We start from the raw sequence: 15942 nt of genomic DNA, 5'->3' as shown, positions 1-15942 counted from the left end.
GACATGTAATAACAATCAAAACCACCTGTAAAACTCAACATTCCCTTTTGTATAAGATCACATCTTCGAAGCAATACTTAAACACTTGCTTCTGAAGTGGCTAGACTTACAAATATTTAATAATTTAGGTCATGGCTTAAATAGGAGTCCGAAAATCGGCTATCTGTGCACTTGCCCCGATGCATAACGAGCAAGCCCAATAAATTCTAAGGACCATTATGCCCTCAGTAAACTAATAAAATTCCAATCAGACCATTTAAACCTCATTTTCTCACTTCCTCTCGAACCCTTCTCACTTTCCCACTTTCACTCGTACCAGTAGCTTTTTCCGGCGCCGCCACCGTCGACGGCATTATTATTTCAGGTTCATTTTTTCTTTTCCATGCTCTTTTATAGCATTAAACAAGCCCCGTTCCCTTAAATTATCCTTCTACACATCTTTTGCCCTAGTCTTGATTTTTCATATAATTTCCTAAAGAGCTCTCTTGTGGCTGATTTACTCACTATGTTTGTTTTCTTTAAGATTTTCTAACTAATGGGTATTCTGTAAATGACCTAGTTTTGCTATGTTTTGCATTAAAGATTTGATTTTTATTCACTATCAAAAAAAGATTTGAATTTTTATTTCGTTAATTGAAAAAGGGAAGTGGATTTTATATTTGTATGGTTTTGAATAATTACATTTGTTCTTGAACTGACTCTGTAATGTTGTGATATAACACATGTTTTGTTGTTTTAGATCGTTGTTAAAGTTCAGCTTTTGGGTTTCAGCTTCGCATCTCCATTTTCTTTCGAATGGCGGTACGTTGTGGTTGTTTTACCCCCTTTTTTGGTTTGTTTTAATAATATTTAGCTTGTGGATTCTATATGTAATGTTCTTTTATGTTCTCAGATTGACAAAATCTTCAAAGATGAAGCCACTGAAGAAAAGGGAGAGCGCGCTAGGATGGTAAGTCTCATTCCTCAGCAAATACCGACTGAGGTTGCGTAGAAGCTATTTTAACAGGTTACTGAGCAGTGGCGGAGCCACATAGGCTCAAGGGTGGTCAGCTGAACACCCGTCACTGAAAAATTATACTATTTATATAGGTTGTATGTATTAAATCTTGAAGACTCTTAGTGATTTCTGACGTTGCCATTGAATAGTGAAAATCCGAGCATCATGTGATCATTGTATACAGTTATGGTAGTTTTCCATCTATATTGAAAGAAAAGACAGGTTTATATGTTGCATTGCCATGTTAACATATGTGTTTTGTTGAGAATCTGCTACAATCTTTTTTTATAGCAACTTATGCTTATTATTGATCATTGAGTGTTTGAAATTCTAGGCGTCGTTTATTGGAGCAATGGCAATTGCTGACTTGGTAAAGACAACCTTAGGACCTAAGGGGATGGTAAGACCAGTCTTTGATTATGTATTTTGCAGGTATCGAGAAGAGTTAGGGTTGTGGTTTGACAGATACTACATTTTTTTTCAATATTTGCAGGATAAAATTTTGCAATCGACAGGCAGAGGACACAGTGTTACAGTTACCAATGATGGTGCAACAATTTTGAAGTCCCTCCATATTGATAATCCAGCTGCCAAGGTCCTCGTGGGTATCCTTGATATTTCTGTGTTTCTAGTTATATTTTCCTGAAGTAAGGGATCATTTTTCTTGAAATAATAGTATCTCTAGTTGGTTGGTAACTCCATGGACACAAGTAGTGAAGTTAAAGTTGGTTTGCATCCGAAAATGAATCCATGCAACATAGTTAATAGATTACAGTGGGGACAAATCAGTAAACAGGTAATAAGGGCTTCCTCTTTGTTTTCTGGTTTAAGTTATAATTCAAGAAAAAGGCCAGATATGTAGCGCTTATTTAAGACTTTTTACAGATAGTTGAAGGAGATAGACGCTGAAACTTTATCACAGGAAATATCCTCGGGAACAAAATGATATGATTTATGAATGTTATACCTTGACCCTTTGTAAGATATCTCCAAGGTACAGGATGATGAAGTTGGTGATGGGACAACTTCAGTAGTCGTTTTGGCTGGAGAACTTTTGAGGGAGGCAGAAAAGCTGGTAAATTCAAAAATTCATCCGATGACAATTATTTCAGGTTTGTTCTGATGATATGATGTCTCTCTTATACACATGTGTATGTATACAAGCTTCCTATCTGCAGAACAGTAGAGTACAAACTGCTTCTGGGCTGCTTTATCAAATTTGCTTGTGTACCATTAGCGCAATGCATGCTTGCTACTTTGTCTTTAATTGGGCATCTTTTCTTTTATCTATTGAAGCATCTGGTGTACTTGCTTTCTGATGCTTGACACTTGTTAAATCTAGCAAAAGAGTGATCCTTGGATGATATTTGAATGCTGCAGTAGCAAATATCATTCAAATCTGTCACAATGCTGGTTTTCATGATGGAGTCTGTGTTAGTTAGAATCTATAGTTTCTACCTAATACAATTAAAGAAAATAAGAACTCAACTACAACTTCCAGCAAGATAAAATTACTAGGTGATTGCATCTCATTTGCCTTAGTGTTGGTGGGCTGAGAGTTACCTGGTACGGAGGTAGAACGTACTCGGAGGAATAGTCAAGGTGCAGCAAGCTGGCCCAGACACCTCCGTTTTAAAAAAAATCTACTACTATAAAGGAGAGATTGCCAAGAGACAGCATAAATTCCTTCCCACCTGGACATTTCCATCCAAAACTGCCAAAATCTATTTCTATTCTGTTTATCAAAGACAAAACATAGCAAGTTCCTATTTCTTAGTAATAAAGTTAAAGTTCTTTAAGGTACCTAATTTGGTTTCATGCTTAGTGTACCTTTCAATTGTTTATTTGCTTCTTTATATCAGGTTTCCGGATGGCATCTGAGTGTGCACGCAATGTTCTGGAGCAGAAGGTCGTGGATAACAAGCAGGATGCAGGTATCGTTGCTTGAGTTGTTTAGCTGTATGTAACATCATAGCAGAGAACCTACATTCAGTGGCATATATTGATTTTCCTTAGACTGGTGTACCACTTTCTCTTTGCACTATTCCAAAATAACTTTTCGTGGATGCTAGTAGCTGGTAGCCAAGAGTTATTTATTTATCTTGATTTTCTCAGAATGATATGGTCATAATTTTTTTAATCTTTTGTTGTTGCAGAGAAGTTTAGATCAGACTTAATGAATATTGCAAGGACTACTTTGAGCTCAAAAATCTTGTCTCAGGACAAGGAGCATTTTGCAAAACTGGCTGTTGATGCGGTTATGAGGTTAAAGGTGAATATTTCATCCGTTTTAGCAACTTATGAAGAGCATATTTTTTCTTTTTAATCTTGTGATCTCAGCTCTATCTGCAATTATTTTTCCAATCCCTTTACTTCTTTTGCATTATCCTATAGATGTTTATCTGCATCGGTTGTGTAGCTTGACAACTTTGCAATGAGTTATAACTGTATGTTCTGACAAAGCACTTTGACTAATTAAGTTCTTGCCATGAGAATCTAATTAAGTACTGTTGTTTAATGTTTGACCTTAAATACATATAGGTGTTCCAATTAAATTGATGAAGTAATGCACTTAAATCACTTTGTTTGACTCATTGAGCAAAAGGAAGCATTTCATATGGGAGTATTACATTAATAGTTCTTTGTCCTACTCTTGCTTTGCGTGTATTATGCATTAGTCAAACTTACCTTATCAAGATTACATGCACTCAATCTGTGTCATTCAATGAGCATGAGGGAGTATTTATTATTTACAGTTAAGTGGCATATAGACTAATCAGGGAGTTGGTTACTGGTGAATATTCCTGCATCACTCAATGTGGATTGTTGCGTAAGAAGATGAAGAAATCAAATCTGAAGTAATTTTTATGTGGCATCACATCCCTGAAGGGTTGTATTACTTTTTCAGTTTAAATTTTATGTACTGACGGTGTAGAAAATACTTAGACAATGAGGTCTCTTATAAGGCAGCAATTCCAGGTAAATCTCTATGATAAACATTAATGAAAAATTGTTACTCTCCTACTAACAGGTTAAAATTCACGGATAGTGTAAAAATTTTTTAAGCTGTAGTGTATGTAACTTAAATCATTGATTTTTTGTGCTTGTGAGACACAACATTGTGTGAAGGGAGCTACTGTGATTCTCATCGAAGCCGATGCAGCAAAATCTTATGTTGCGTGCAGACAGAGAGGAACTATATGCGACTAAAATTAGAAAAAGAGACATCTGAAAGTAATTTCATTTTTTTAAAATTGACTCTTAGTTTCCTCTTCCTTATCTAAAAAACATAGTTTTTTCCTCTTTCCTTGGTTAGACACTAAATATTTTTCTTCGAAGGGTTTGAAATTTGATTTTGCCAAAATTAGGACTTTCGCTTTCTTTCATATTGTGGATTCATCACCTTCTGCCTTATGTTGTCTTACGTGAAAAATTAACATGAAGATGTATATGTCACTTATCTATTGGTAAAAAGATGTGTGTTTTCCCCATTAAGTCTTTCACATCCCCTCCTGTTTGTTAGTTTTATTCATTTATCGTGTATTAAATCTTTTTCTAAATTAATTGTACTGACAGGGAAGTACCAATCTTGAGGCAATCCAGATAATTAAGAAACCTGGAGGTTCATTGAAGGATTCATTTTTAGATGAAGGGTGAGTCCTCTGGTTCGAACTATTTACTGCTAGATGTATTCTTGTCGCATGTCTAGCTCTTCTTTTGATTAATTATTTGTTCATTATTCTCAAACATGGTAATTTCTGATGAAAGACATATGACTATTGCTTTATTGATGCTTGCATTTCCGTTCTTTGTTAGTGAAAGCAGCTTGTTTATCCAATGTAATTCCACTGCATACGTTACTATATCCATCAGTTGATGAACCTGATGTTTCCATATATGGTTTTCTTGGGCCTCAACCAATTTTATAAGAGTAAGCCTTGGGCCAGCTTGAAGCTAGGTTATTATCTTATACGATGGCCATGTCGGATGGATGTACGGAATCTTTCACAATGCTCGGTCGACCTTAGTCCGAGAATTAACCGCAGAACTCTGTTCCAGTACGGCTAGATCGTGTTTGTTTCTTCCAGTATTCTCTAGATTAGAGTAGCTGCACTCAATCCACATTAATGAGTCCAAACCATATAAGCCAGACTTGATTTAGAACAAAGTTTCTGGTATTGTATATGAATAATAAGTTATCCCTGTTAACAGCCAGACTTGATTTAGAAGAAAATTTCTGGTATTGTATACGAATAATAAGTTTTCCCTGTTACCCCAGTCCACCTCAATAGAGCATAAGTTTCTCTGTTCCTTTTTCTCTTTGAAAGACAAAGCCACATATCTAGGACAAGCTTTTGATTACATGTTCTCTTTTGAAGTGGTAAAGTTGACTCTATGCAGGTTTATTTTGGACAAAAAGATTGGGGTTGGCCAACCAAAACGCATCGAAAATGCTAAGATTTTGGTGGCAAATACTGCTATGGATACAGATAAAGTGAAGATATATGGCGCACGTGTTCGAGTTGACTCAATGGCCAAGGTTGCTGATCTAGAAGCAGCTGAAAAGGAAAAAATGAGAGAGAAGGTGCAAAAGATCATTAGTCATGGAATAAATTGCTTTGTTAACCGACAGCTTATCTACAATTTCCCGGAGGAACTATTTGCTGATGCAGGGATACTTGCAATAGAGCATGCTGACTTTGATGGTATTGAGCGGTTGGGTTTAGTTACTGGGGGAGAAATTGCGTCAACCTTTGATAATCCAGAGTCTGTCAAGCTTGGCCACTGCAAACTTATCGAGGAGATTATGATTGGTGAAGATAAGCTGATCCACTTCTCTGGGGTTGAAATGGGTCAGGCATGTACAATTGTTTTGAGAGGTGCAAGGTACGTTGGTGTTATATTGTCCGTTTTTATTGTAGTTTCTCCTCTGCTTTCAAGTCTTTTTCTTTCCTTAAACTTTGTGCCCAGTCAAACTACATCATCTAAATTGAAACGGACGGAGTAAAGAAGAGATAAGATATAAGATGAACAGTAGCTAAACAAGGATATTAAAAAAAAAAAGCTAAACAAGGATATAAGAAGCTATGTTGCGTGGACTCTCCAAAATGCTGCCGTACCCGTGTCGGATCCTCCAAAAGTACACTACTTTTGCAGGATCTAACACGCATCCAGCGATATTTTTGGAGAGTCCGAGCAACATAGATAAGAGATCAATTGTGCTTTTGAACCTTCTAGAGGTGAAGTGGTGTTTGTCAGGAAACACTAAAGAACTACTCCTCAGCTGGAATAGGAAAGGACTAAACAAGGACGCAGAAGTAATTTGGAATACTGTCCCTGCAGCAATATGGTGGGAATATGGAGAGAAAGAAATCAGAGAAAAAGGAGAGCATATGAGATCAAATACAAAGCAAATCAAAGGATGTAAATAATAGACTGTTTGATAGATTTACTCGGTTCCTTAAATGTGCAGTAAGGAACTTAGTTTTTGGGTGGTTGTTATGCACACAACACTGCACAAGCTTGGTTGTGCAGCTGGCCCGAACACCATGGTTATTAAGAAAAACACTGCACCAGCTAGGTGCCAGTTTAAAATAAAGTTACTTTACCTGATCAAAATAAAAGAACCGGAACTAAGCTTGAGAACTGAATTCGAAGGACCATCTGGACCAAGTCCAAGAAAACAGCACAGCTATTGAAAAGATCTATTAAGGGCCCAAAACAACGTTGTTCCAATTAGAAGCCCAGTGTCTAACTGTCTGATCTATTCCTACTTGTTCACCCTAGGTGAATCCCTTACCTAAACTCTAATACACTTTCCTTCACTCAAACTCTTTCAGCGTCACAGGAACTAAAGACAATGAATAAGGAAGTAAAGGATTTTAGCAAAATAAAGATAAACTTTTGATTGATTGATGTTCTGCAACGGCAACATAACAAGTTAGAAAGACTGGAAAAGTAAAGATATGATGTCAATTGACAAGCTTCGACTTTCAACCAAGACCCGTAACTTTGGACAGTGGAAGTAGTTTTACTGCAACATTGTTGGGCTGTTTGATTATACTTTTACTAGAGGGCCTGCTTGACTCCTCAATGCTTTTGTTCTCTGAAAATGGAATTCATGATATGTTCATAATTGGTCAACTTGCTTTGCTTCTGGAGTTGTTTTGTTTTCTTTTTGGATTTTTTCACTGTGATGATACTCAATGCTTTTGTTCTCTGAAAATGGAATTCATGATATGTTCATAATTGGTCAACTTGCTTTGCTTCTGGAGTTGTTTTGTTTTCTTTTTGGATTTTTTAACTGTGATGATACTTGTGATGTGTTTCCTTGTTAACATCTCCCTTTATCCCTTGTTTTCAGCCCTCATGTACTGGATGAAGCTGAAAGATCTCTGCACGATGCATTGTGTGTACTGTCTCAGACAGTAAATGACAGTAGGGTTTTACTTGGAGGTGGATGGCCTGAAATGGTGATGGCTAAGGCGGTTGATGAACTAGCTAAGAAGACTCCAGGTAAAAGATCTCACGCAATTGAGGCTTTTACCCGTGCACTTTTGGCAATTCCAACCACCATTGCCGACAATGCTGGATTAGACAGTGCCGAGCTGATTGCTCAGCTTCGTGCTGAACACCACAAGGAGGAAAGCAATGCAGGAATTGATGTCATCTCTGGATCTGTGAGTAACCGATTTAAGACTTTTGAAATGAAGTTTGTTGTCTCTGCTTTATTTTTGCCTGAATTTGCCTTTAATTAATGAGCGCAACAATGGAAACGATAAAAGCTAAAATTGGTTTAATATCTTAAAGTGCATGTGTGATCGTGTCAATACTTTCAAATGAGATGTCATACATCTTTACTAAGCACATATTTCACAGTATGGTCAGTTTTCTGTTTCTCAAAAGCAAAAATTAGCGAATGGACACATGCATCCACACCCAAAAGCAGAAAACTCAAGTCAGATTTGCTTTCTGTCTCAGGAGAACCATTTAACTTTGAGGCATTATTTCTAATTTGTTTGCAATTCAATGTTTGATGAAGGCAGTGGCCCCCCCTTCCCCTCCGGGGGGGGGGGGTGGGGAAGTCATTGTTTTTCTATCTGTTGCACAAGTGTTCTTTGTTGACCTACTCTGATCTCATTTTTCCATGCCTGTTGGGTTGTTAGTTAGCTGTAGAAATAAGAAGTCGTACGTGAGTTAGTTGACATTAAAAGAAATAGAAGAGATGGAAGGAAAATAGCGTCTCCTTGTGTGGCTTAAATGAAAAGGGAGAAGCAAAGAGAAAATGTTTTTTTCTCTTCGGACTCGGGAGGGGACTGTCTTCCATCCTTATTGTTTTTGTTCTTTATGTCGTTTCCCTTGTTTCATAACACTAATAAAAATTCGTAATCATGTGCAGATGATTAACTATCTTGCTTGCGTATTGACAGTTGTACTTATCCAACTTGGCATCTTTGACAGGTTGGAGATATGGCAGAGCTAGGAATATCTGAGTCATTCAAAGTCAAACAGGCGGTGTTGCTCTCTGCCACTGAGGCTGCTGAGATGATCCTAAGGGTTGACGAAATCATCACTTGTGCCCCAAGGAGGAGGGAGGGAATGTAAAAACAATATTGGTCATGTTTAAGCTGTTGAGATGACTCGTATTTTATTATGGTTTGAGAATTTGAGATGGTAGGTGTGGGCTGCAAACGAGCCAAATGATAGATTGCTATTGGAACCATGCTAAAATGCACTCTGCTGATTAGCTTTTTTGAGGAAATCTTTTGGTTTGTTTTCATCATGTAAGCTTTAAGAAATTGCATGCTTCTAGATTTAGTTGGACAATATGTATGTTCAGTGGGCGAGTTTGGATAAAGCTTATTATTTTTAACTTGGGTGCAAACATTTGTTCAATATGCAGTTCTCACTGATGACATCAATATTTTGAGTGGCTATTCTATAGAAATTTTTCTAGGGAACACGAGAGTTTTGATGCCCATGCTCGTGACTATTTTGTTGTATGTGCTAACTTTAAACAAGAGATGGAAACAGTCTTTTGGGAATTGACTAAGGTTTTACTGGAAATCAAGTACTCACTGCCTACTATATTACTTAACACACTGAGCTACATCTTCTTTTTTACATAAATTTAAGAAAACCATTTTTTCTTTAATTTAAAATTTCGAATTTTCCAAAGCTTGTTTGGAAATGAAGTACTCACTCGCCTACTATATTACTCAACACACTGAGCTACATCTTTTTTTTACATAAATTTAAGAAAACCATTTTTTCTTTAATTTTAATTTTCGAATTTTGCAAAGCTTGTTTGGTGATAGAGACTTTTCTATCGTCTTCAAAAAGATAATTTTAACATAGTCTGAGCGCCAAGATGAATCAATAGATCTTGGATGGAGAAGCAGGAGCAATAAACGGAAAAACAACGGAATATGGATCCCATTTTCAGAGGGAAAGAAAACAGAAAATTTGGTGTTTCTTGACTCATGCATGGAGTGGATAGTCAGCCTTGAATAACTGAAGCATCATTGGTCTTGTTAAATTAGTAAAAATTCCACATCTAAACTGAACATAAAAATCATAAAATTGAGAAATCATCTTTCTTGACACATCTTCAAAAACCCAAACAAGTTGGAAAACTGAGGTCTAACATGCTCTAGTAAATTGCATCTACTGCACTTACACCTTGCTGCAACAGGTATGCTGCCAAAAAGCTTACATGTCCAGCTTTGTGGAAGCATCATACTTGCTTCTTTTGATGTATTTTTCACTTGAACGTGGACCATAAGAGGGCACTTCAAAGACTAGAACTTCTTCTGGCGAAAAGACAATCTTGCCTCAATGTCCTTGACTCGTAGCGCAGCGTGCAACAGTGTTGGCTTTGGTATTGCCATTTTAGGAGCTGCCAACAAATAGCTTTTACTTTTAGCAAGAGAAAAGACACAACAGATGCTTGAAAAAAGTTTCCCATGGAAAACCAAATCTTGGAAAATATTCGTCAATCATTTTCCTGAATCTGATAGCACGTCGGAATTGTGTTGTAGAAAATCTTCATTTTTCCTTGCAGCAAAAAGAATGGAGATAAAAGAATCGGACGAGTTTATGGATGCACAGACAAAGATCATAACATTTCTTCTCTTTCCTTTTTATTAAAATTGTCAGTCATTCTTTTGGTTTTGGAGTTTCCAAACACTTGCTGATTCGGAGAAGTACTGATTCTGCAGGATATGCACACATGTAAGAAAAGTACAGTACAGTGCAAACTCAATAACATCTGCTGACCTCTATAATTTATGTTATCTTGACATCACGAAGAAGCCTCGCAGCCATCGCACCACATCTTCTAGCTTCCCAATCATTAAGATTTCTGTTCTCTAGATCCAAAACCAGGTTTTTGTCTACCTTGCCCTCATTGTCAGTTGCATCATCTTGATTAAACCCATATTTACTATTATCTTCCTCTGATCCATGCATAGATTCTCTTTCCCCAACCTCTTCTGTCTGCTGCTGAGCCATCTCTTTAACAATTTCCGAGGTATTTCCTTGTGGCTTAAAGCCCATTATGTATAACTGGATGCTTGGGTGTTGATAAGTACTATGCATCTGCATAAAAGTAGGCCCACATCAGTTAAAAGACAAGGAATGTTCAAAAATCTTTATTGATCTATAACCATAACTCTGGACATAGGACAGATTGGAGATGCAAAATATCAGCTCCACGGTTAGAGAATTTGGGACCAAGAACTTAAAACGCGACGAAACATACACGGTCAATCTGATCATTTATTGGAAGCCCTTTCAACACAAAATCAACAAAACCATTTCCAAATGCAAAGTTTACTGAGACTATCTCAAGAAAAGATTATCATAATTAAGTTCCAGATATACACACAACTGATGATGAACTGAGAATGTATGGTCTAGTTGATGGTTAGCATGAGATGTTACCAGGATGGACTGGAAGTTACCTTTGCTTTTGGAACAGTTTTGACCTCAAAATTACTCTTCCATATCTCAAGCATCTTTTCATGGACACTTGTCGATCGGATTTCATGACCCAACTATAAATGAAAAGTTCATAAAATATCAAAAAGAGCTCTGGATAAAGAGAACAAATTTTGTAAGTTCTATAAAAATTTGAAGGATACAACACCAAAATTGTTGTCTTCGGTCCAGACAGTGCAATTATTGTCTGCAAAAGTGGTTCCAACAGATGCTCTGCATAAACCTAGTAAAGACAGGTAATTATTAGTGCAGATCAACTACAATAGAGAAATAAGACAGTTATCCTAGTTACTTTCTATTGCTTAGTTGACAGCCCAAAGGGAAATGCTGATGTGAAACTTAGATCCTCGAGAGACGCTTAACTATTCTTTGTTTCCTGCGTTTCAATCAAATGGTGGGGAGTGGAATATTGCTTTAAGAAACAATCTTGGACAAGGAGAGAAGCAATAGCAATCTTTAGGAATACACGTGTTCCAGAGCACTAGATAACTTAGAGAAGCAAAGGCCTAAGATGATTCCTGGTACCAGCTTCGGCACTAATTTATATTTCATAAACAATATCCGGTGTGCAGGAGAAACCAAAGGTATTTTGACATTTCTCATCTATGAAAAGCCCTACACACTGAAAAATCATTGACAGAATTAAAAACCGTGGCATAAAATACAATATACCAGTGAAACTAAATGAGAAAATATGCACTATGACCTAAAGAAAATCATCATGGATACAGGTTTCTTAAATTTTTAGCACTAGCAGTAAATATATATTCGTATTGGTTCCAGGTAAACTGTATGTCTCCTATCTCTTAGCAGGATAAAGAAATTTATTCTCAGTGCAAGGCAAAGGCCAGCGAAGGAGCAAATAGAATTCCACTACCCTGTCGATGATAAAACTTACAACATCAGTCCCAATGATATAGTCGAATGGAGGTTCAACAGCCTTTATATGATTCTCATTACCCCAGTCCAACTCTGCAGCCTCTATGGAACCAAATGAGTCTACAAGGAATAGAGCTTTCAGTCAGTCATAGTAAATACAACAACATCCCTCAAATTCAATTCCAGTTTGCAGCTTTCTGTTTGATAGAACGAAACACCATTAGGTTAACAGGAAAGTTAGGTTCTTAGAAGATATCAACAGAACAGAGTTTAATTTGTGTTGCAAAAAATAAAAAAAAATAAAAAAAAATAAAAAAAAAATAAAAAAATAAAGAGTGTACAGTACATAAAGCTAAAACGATCCAAATGGCACATTAAGCTGAAATCTGAACCTGAGCCTGTCTGCATTATCCTGGAAGTATTACGCTCTACGTTTCTCATCAGCAATGGCAAAACCTCGGTTTGGTCAGTTGAAACAACATCACATCCAAGCAGTGCCATGCCTGTGGAGAGATTTGGTCGATCTCAGATAATAACTGACTCACCGTAAATGGCATCTAAAAGAACTGAGCCTAACGAAATAAGGCAGCCTACCAAATCCTGCAACACCGCAACCTGCTCCAAGTTCAATTACACGCTTTCCTCTCAGTTTAGATGGAGAAAACCTCCCCTTTCGACAGTTTTTTTCCTATAATGTCAAATCAATAAGTTCCCAGCTGATAATCTAAAAACTGAAGGAATAAATGAATGCTCAAAGCTGTAAATACTAGTAAGTGTATATAAGCATGAATAACTGAACAGACAGACTCAATTTTTAAAGTCAATAATCCTCTCTATTGTAGTCATCACTCAGAAAGGAAAAGAAAAAGAAAAGTTACAGCAGATCGAAACCCATATTATTTTTACGAATAGCAGATCGAAACTAGCTCCATTGAAGAAATTGAAGCTCAAGTGTATCAGAGGGGACTTTAATCCTTACCAGAAATTTTACTAAAACCATTGATGCATCCCAAACTGTAGTGCCTAAATGCTTCGAATTAGGATCCTGCCATAATTAACACGACAAAGAAAGGCCAACAACTCAAGATACACTAGTGGAAATTTGAGGAGACCGGACCTTCAAAAAGAAGCTGATAAGGAAGTAAAGACAAATATTTTGACAAGAGACAGCAAGGAAAAACTTATATCCACACAGTTTTGGTAAACCGGGAATCTTCTAAAGTCCAAGATATTGCAAAATGCCTTGATGAACTGAAGGAATGATGACAAGTATCACTGTCAGTGAAAGCTAATGGCTCTCTTTGGAGTTTGGAGATTGTTGATGTTCACTCCATAATTTTGATTTTTTAAAGTATTAAATGAAAATCTAATTCTCATTTTCGTTGTCTCTCAATAAAAAATATGCAATGCATGAAGTATCTCAATAGAGGTGCCAAATTCGTGGGATGAAATACACAAACGGCTATGGCTCAAGGGGTCAGTATCATAGCCAAAAGAATGATCAGAGTATCTTCAAAAGCCTAATTACCTGGCAAAACTGAAGTTGATGGCCAAGAACTTCAAGGCAAATTGCAGAAGTGTGTGGAGAATTTAACCTGCTACGAGTTTCGACTTTAGACTAGCAAATGACAAAAATACAAGAAAATCATAAGCAAAAAAATGGCAATATAAGAGATGAAAGGAAGACTATGAATTAAGTCAATAACAATATCTGTATGCATGTAAAATCAAGGAATAATGTGAACAGAAAAAATGAGCCTCAATGTGAAGAATGACTTTGAGCATGTTATATTTATTATTGCCTTCATTGCTGCTCCTCCAGTAGACATTGATGGTATTCGTGAACCTGTTTCAGGGTCTCTACTTTACGGAAACAATATTATTTCCGGTGCCATTATTCCTACTTTTGCAGCTATAGGTTTACATTTTTACCCAATCTGGGAAGCGGCGTCCGTTGATGAATGGTTATACAACGGTGGTCCTTATGAACTAATTGTTCTACACTTCTTACTTGGCGTAGCTTGTTACATGGGTCGTGGGAGCTTAGTTTCCGTCTGGGTATGCGACCTTGGATTGCTGTTGCATATTCAGCTCCTGTTGCAGCTGCTACCGCAGTTTTCTTGATCTACCCAATTGGTCAAGGAAGTTTTTCTGATGGTATGCCTCTAGGAATCTCTGGTACTTTTAATTTCATGATTGTATTCCAGGCTGAGCACAACATCCTTATGCACCCATTTCACATGTTAGGCGTAGCTGGTGTATTCGGCGGCTCCCTATTCAGTGCTATGCATGGTTCCTTGGTAACTTCTAGTTTGATCAGGGAAACCACAGAAAATGAATCTGCTAATGAAGGTTACAGATTCGGTCAAGAGGAAGAAACTTATAACATCGTAGCCGCTCATGGTTATTTTGGCCGATTGATCTTCCAATATGCTAGTTTCAACAACTCTCGTTCGTTACACTTCTTCCTAGCTGCTTGGCCTGTAGTAGGTATCTGGTTTACCGCTTTAGGTATCAGCACTATGGCTTTCAACCTAAATGGTTTTTCCATTATTACCAACAGAATAGAACACCCTTGTTCGGAAATAATTGACTGAACAAGAGTGGTCCATAGGATAGTCATATTATAGTCTTTTCCAATGCAATAAAGTTACGTAGTGTCTATTTATTTCTCTGCGGCATCCAATGCACAAGAAAATATTTCACGGTGATTTTTGTTTTATAAGGACAATAAAATAGTTTATAATGATGACTAATGTGGTTTAAGAAGTTAAATTTCAGATATCCAAACAACTCGGGATGTATTAAAGTTCATCTATAAGGGGGTGTCAGTGAATGTTTGAATGTAATTAAGCAGTTTTAACCGTCCAAAGAAAATCGAATAATCAAAACAATGAAGGAAGTAGTAGTTAGAAGAGGCACAAACCTATCTTGCTCCATTGAGAACAATGCACTGAGTTGAACAACACGGCGAAATCTATATTTCTGTCCAAAGGGAGGAAAAACATAACAATAAATAATTTTATTCTTTCAAAAATAACATCTTTTTCAATCACCAATTTTGGACTGCATAATTGATCTTAAGCTATTTAGGATGATTATAAGTTTAGGGGTTATAACATAGCATTTTAAAGTCTTGCATTATGGAGTGGAAAAAACAAGAAATTACTCTATAACTGATAATAATCTCACAGAAATAGCAGTCAAACTTTTATTCTGTTTTTTTTTGGGGGGGTGAGTTTTCATTTCATTTTCTTAAAATTCAGAAAACAAGAATGGTAAATGTGAGTATATTATAGCATAAAAGCAACAAAAAACACTCTAAAAAAGTAAAAAAAACACTATTACCAACCATCCGGAAAGCAAAATAAGTGTATGGACCCATAAATTTAGGTTCTTGCATTCACCTGATTTTTTTATTTTATTTTTACTTGCTGATATATTGAAAAATCCAGCAATTGCAAGTGAAATAAAATTGAAAGTTAAAAAAAAAAAAGAATAATTTTTTAATACTGAACAAGAAACCAGCTCAAATTAGATGTGGCATACCTGATCAGATTATGCGATTTCTCTTCCAATTCGCCGCCGGGAGGTGTCCTAAATATGGGGTTCCTTTTCTAAGTTTCAATGCCTGCTTCTCCTTTACTATCTCAGTTGTACTTTGCGTTTGCTGTGGTTGTACCTTTTACTTCCTTTTTTCCTGTAAAATTTTCAATGGAGTAAGTAATTTTTAAGATGGTAAAATAAGAAAAAACTTGTAGAGACTTTTGTACGTGAGACCAATGTTTTAAAAGGCGGCGGGCGACACATTCTACTTTTGACGAGGCGAGGCCTAAGACTTGAGACATGGGGCGTAAGTCCCACGAATCTTTAAATTTTACTAATATCAAGAATTTAAAGATAGTATAAAATAAAAAATAATTATAAAAATTATACTAAAATCATAAAATTACAACAAATAATATATTTAAAAGTATTTATAAATTATAATTAAACTATGAATAATACGAAAAGTATGACATACATCATAGTATGCAAATTAACTGCAACGTCGTTACATTTCA

At 36.4% G+C, this 15942-nt stretch overlaps 2 protein-coding genes across 5 annotated transcripts; one reads left to right on the top strand and one right to left on the bottom strand.

Moving 5' to 3' along the window:
- The first annotated feature begins 255 nt into the window (after positions 1–255).
- LOC109216738 (T-complex protein 1 subunit beta) lies at positions 256–8958 on the top strand. The gene is made up of 12 exons (XM_019380913.1): positions 256–364; positions 740–801; positions 893–949; positions 1332–1397; positions 1491–1602; positions 1981–2109; positions 2860–2931; positions 3154–3269; positions 4574–4650; positions 5399–5884; positions 7362–7677; positions 8459–8958. The coding sequence occupies exons 2-12, from the start codon at positions 796–798 to the stop codon at positions 8600–8602; spliced, it is 1581 nt and encodes a 526-aa protein (XP_019236458.1). The 5' UTR covers positions 256–364; positions 740–795; the 3' UTR covers positions 8603–8958.
- Positions 8959–9453: 495 nt separating this feature from the next.
- Positions 9454–15617, bottom strand: LOC109216739 (protein N-lysine methyltransferase METTL21A). 4 transcript variants are annotated; one of them, XM_019380918.1, is made up of 11 exons: positions 15428–15617; positions 14805–14863; positions 13407–13496; positions 12858–12923; positions 12473–12566; positions 12271–12381; positions 11898–11998; positions 11148–11222; positions 10963–11055; positions 10277–10597; positions 9454–9896 (listed from the first exon to the last, which is right to left on the bottom strand). In XM_019380918.1, exons 4-10 carry the CDS (start codon positions 12876–12878, stop codon positions 10286–10288), a joined length of 807 nt encoding a protein of 268 aa, XP_019236463.1. In that variant the 5' UTR covers positions 12879–12923; positions 13407–13496; positions 14805–14863; positions 15428–15617; the 3' UTR covers positions 9454–9896; positions 10277–10285. The 4 variants fall into 4 exon arrangements, with proteins under 4 accessions (XP_019236463.1, XP_019236461.1, XP_019236460.1 ...); XM_019380916.1 differs by having other exon boundaries at positions 9454–10212; positions 13407–13473; XM_019380915.1 differs by having other exon boundaries at positions 13407–13473.
- Between the last annotated feature and the right edge of the window lie 325 nt (positions 15618–15942).

This window comes from Nicotiana attenuata, unplaced genomic scaffold (genome assembly GCF_001879085.1).
Source record: "Nicotiana attenuata strain UT unplaced genomic scaffold, NIATTr2, whole genome shotgun sequence".
In the NCBI taxonomy this organism is placed as follows: Eukaryota; Viridiplantae; Streptophyta; class Magnoliopsida; order Solanales; family Solanaceae; genus Nicotiana; species Nicotiana attenuata.
Note: the sequence above shows the minus strand (reverse complement) of the source record. Positions and strands in the feature narration are given on the sequence as shown.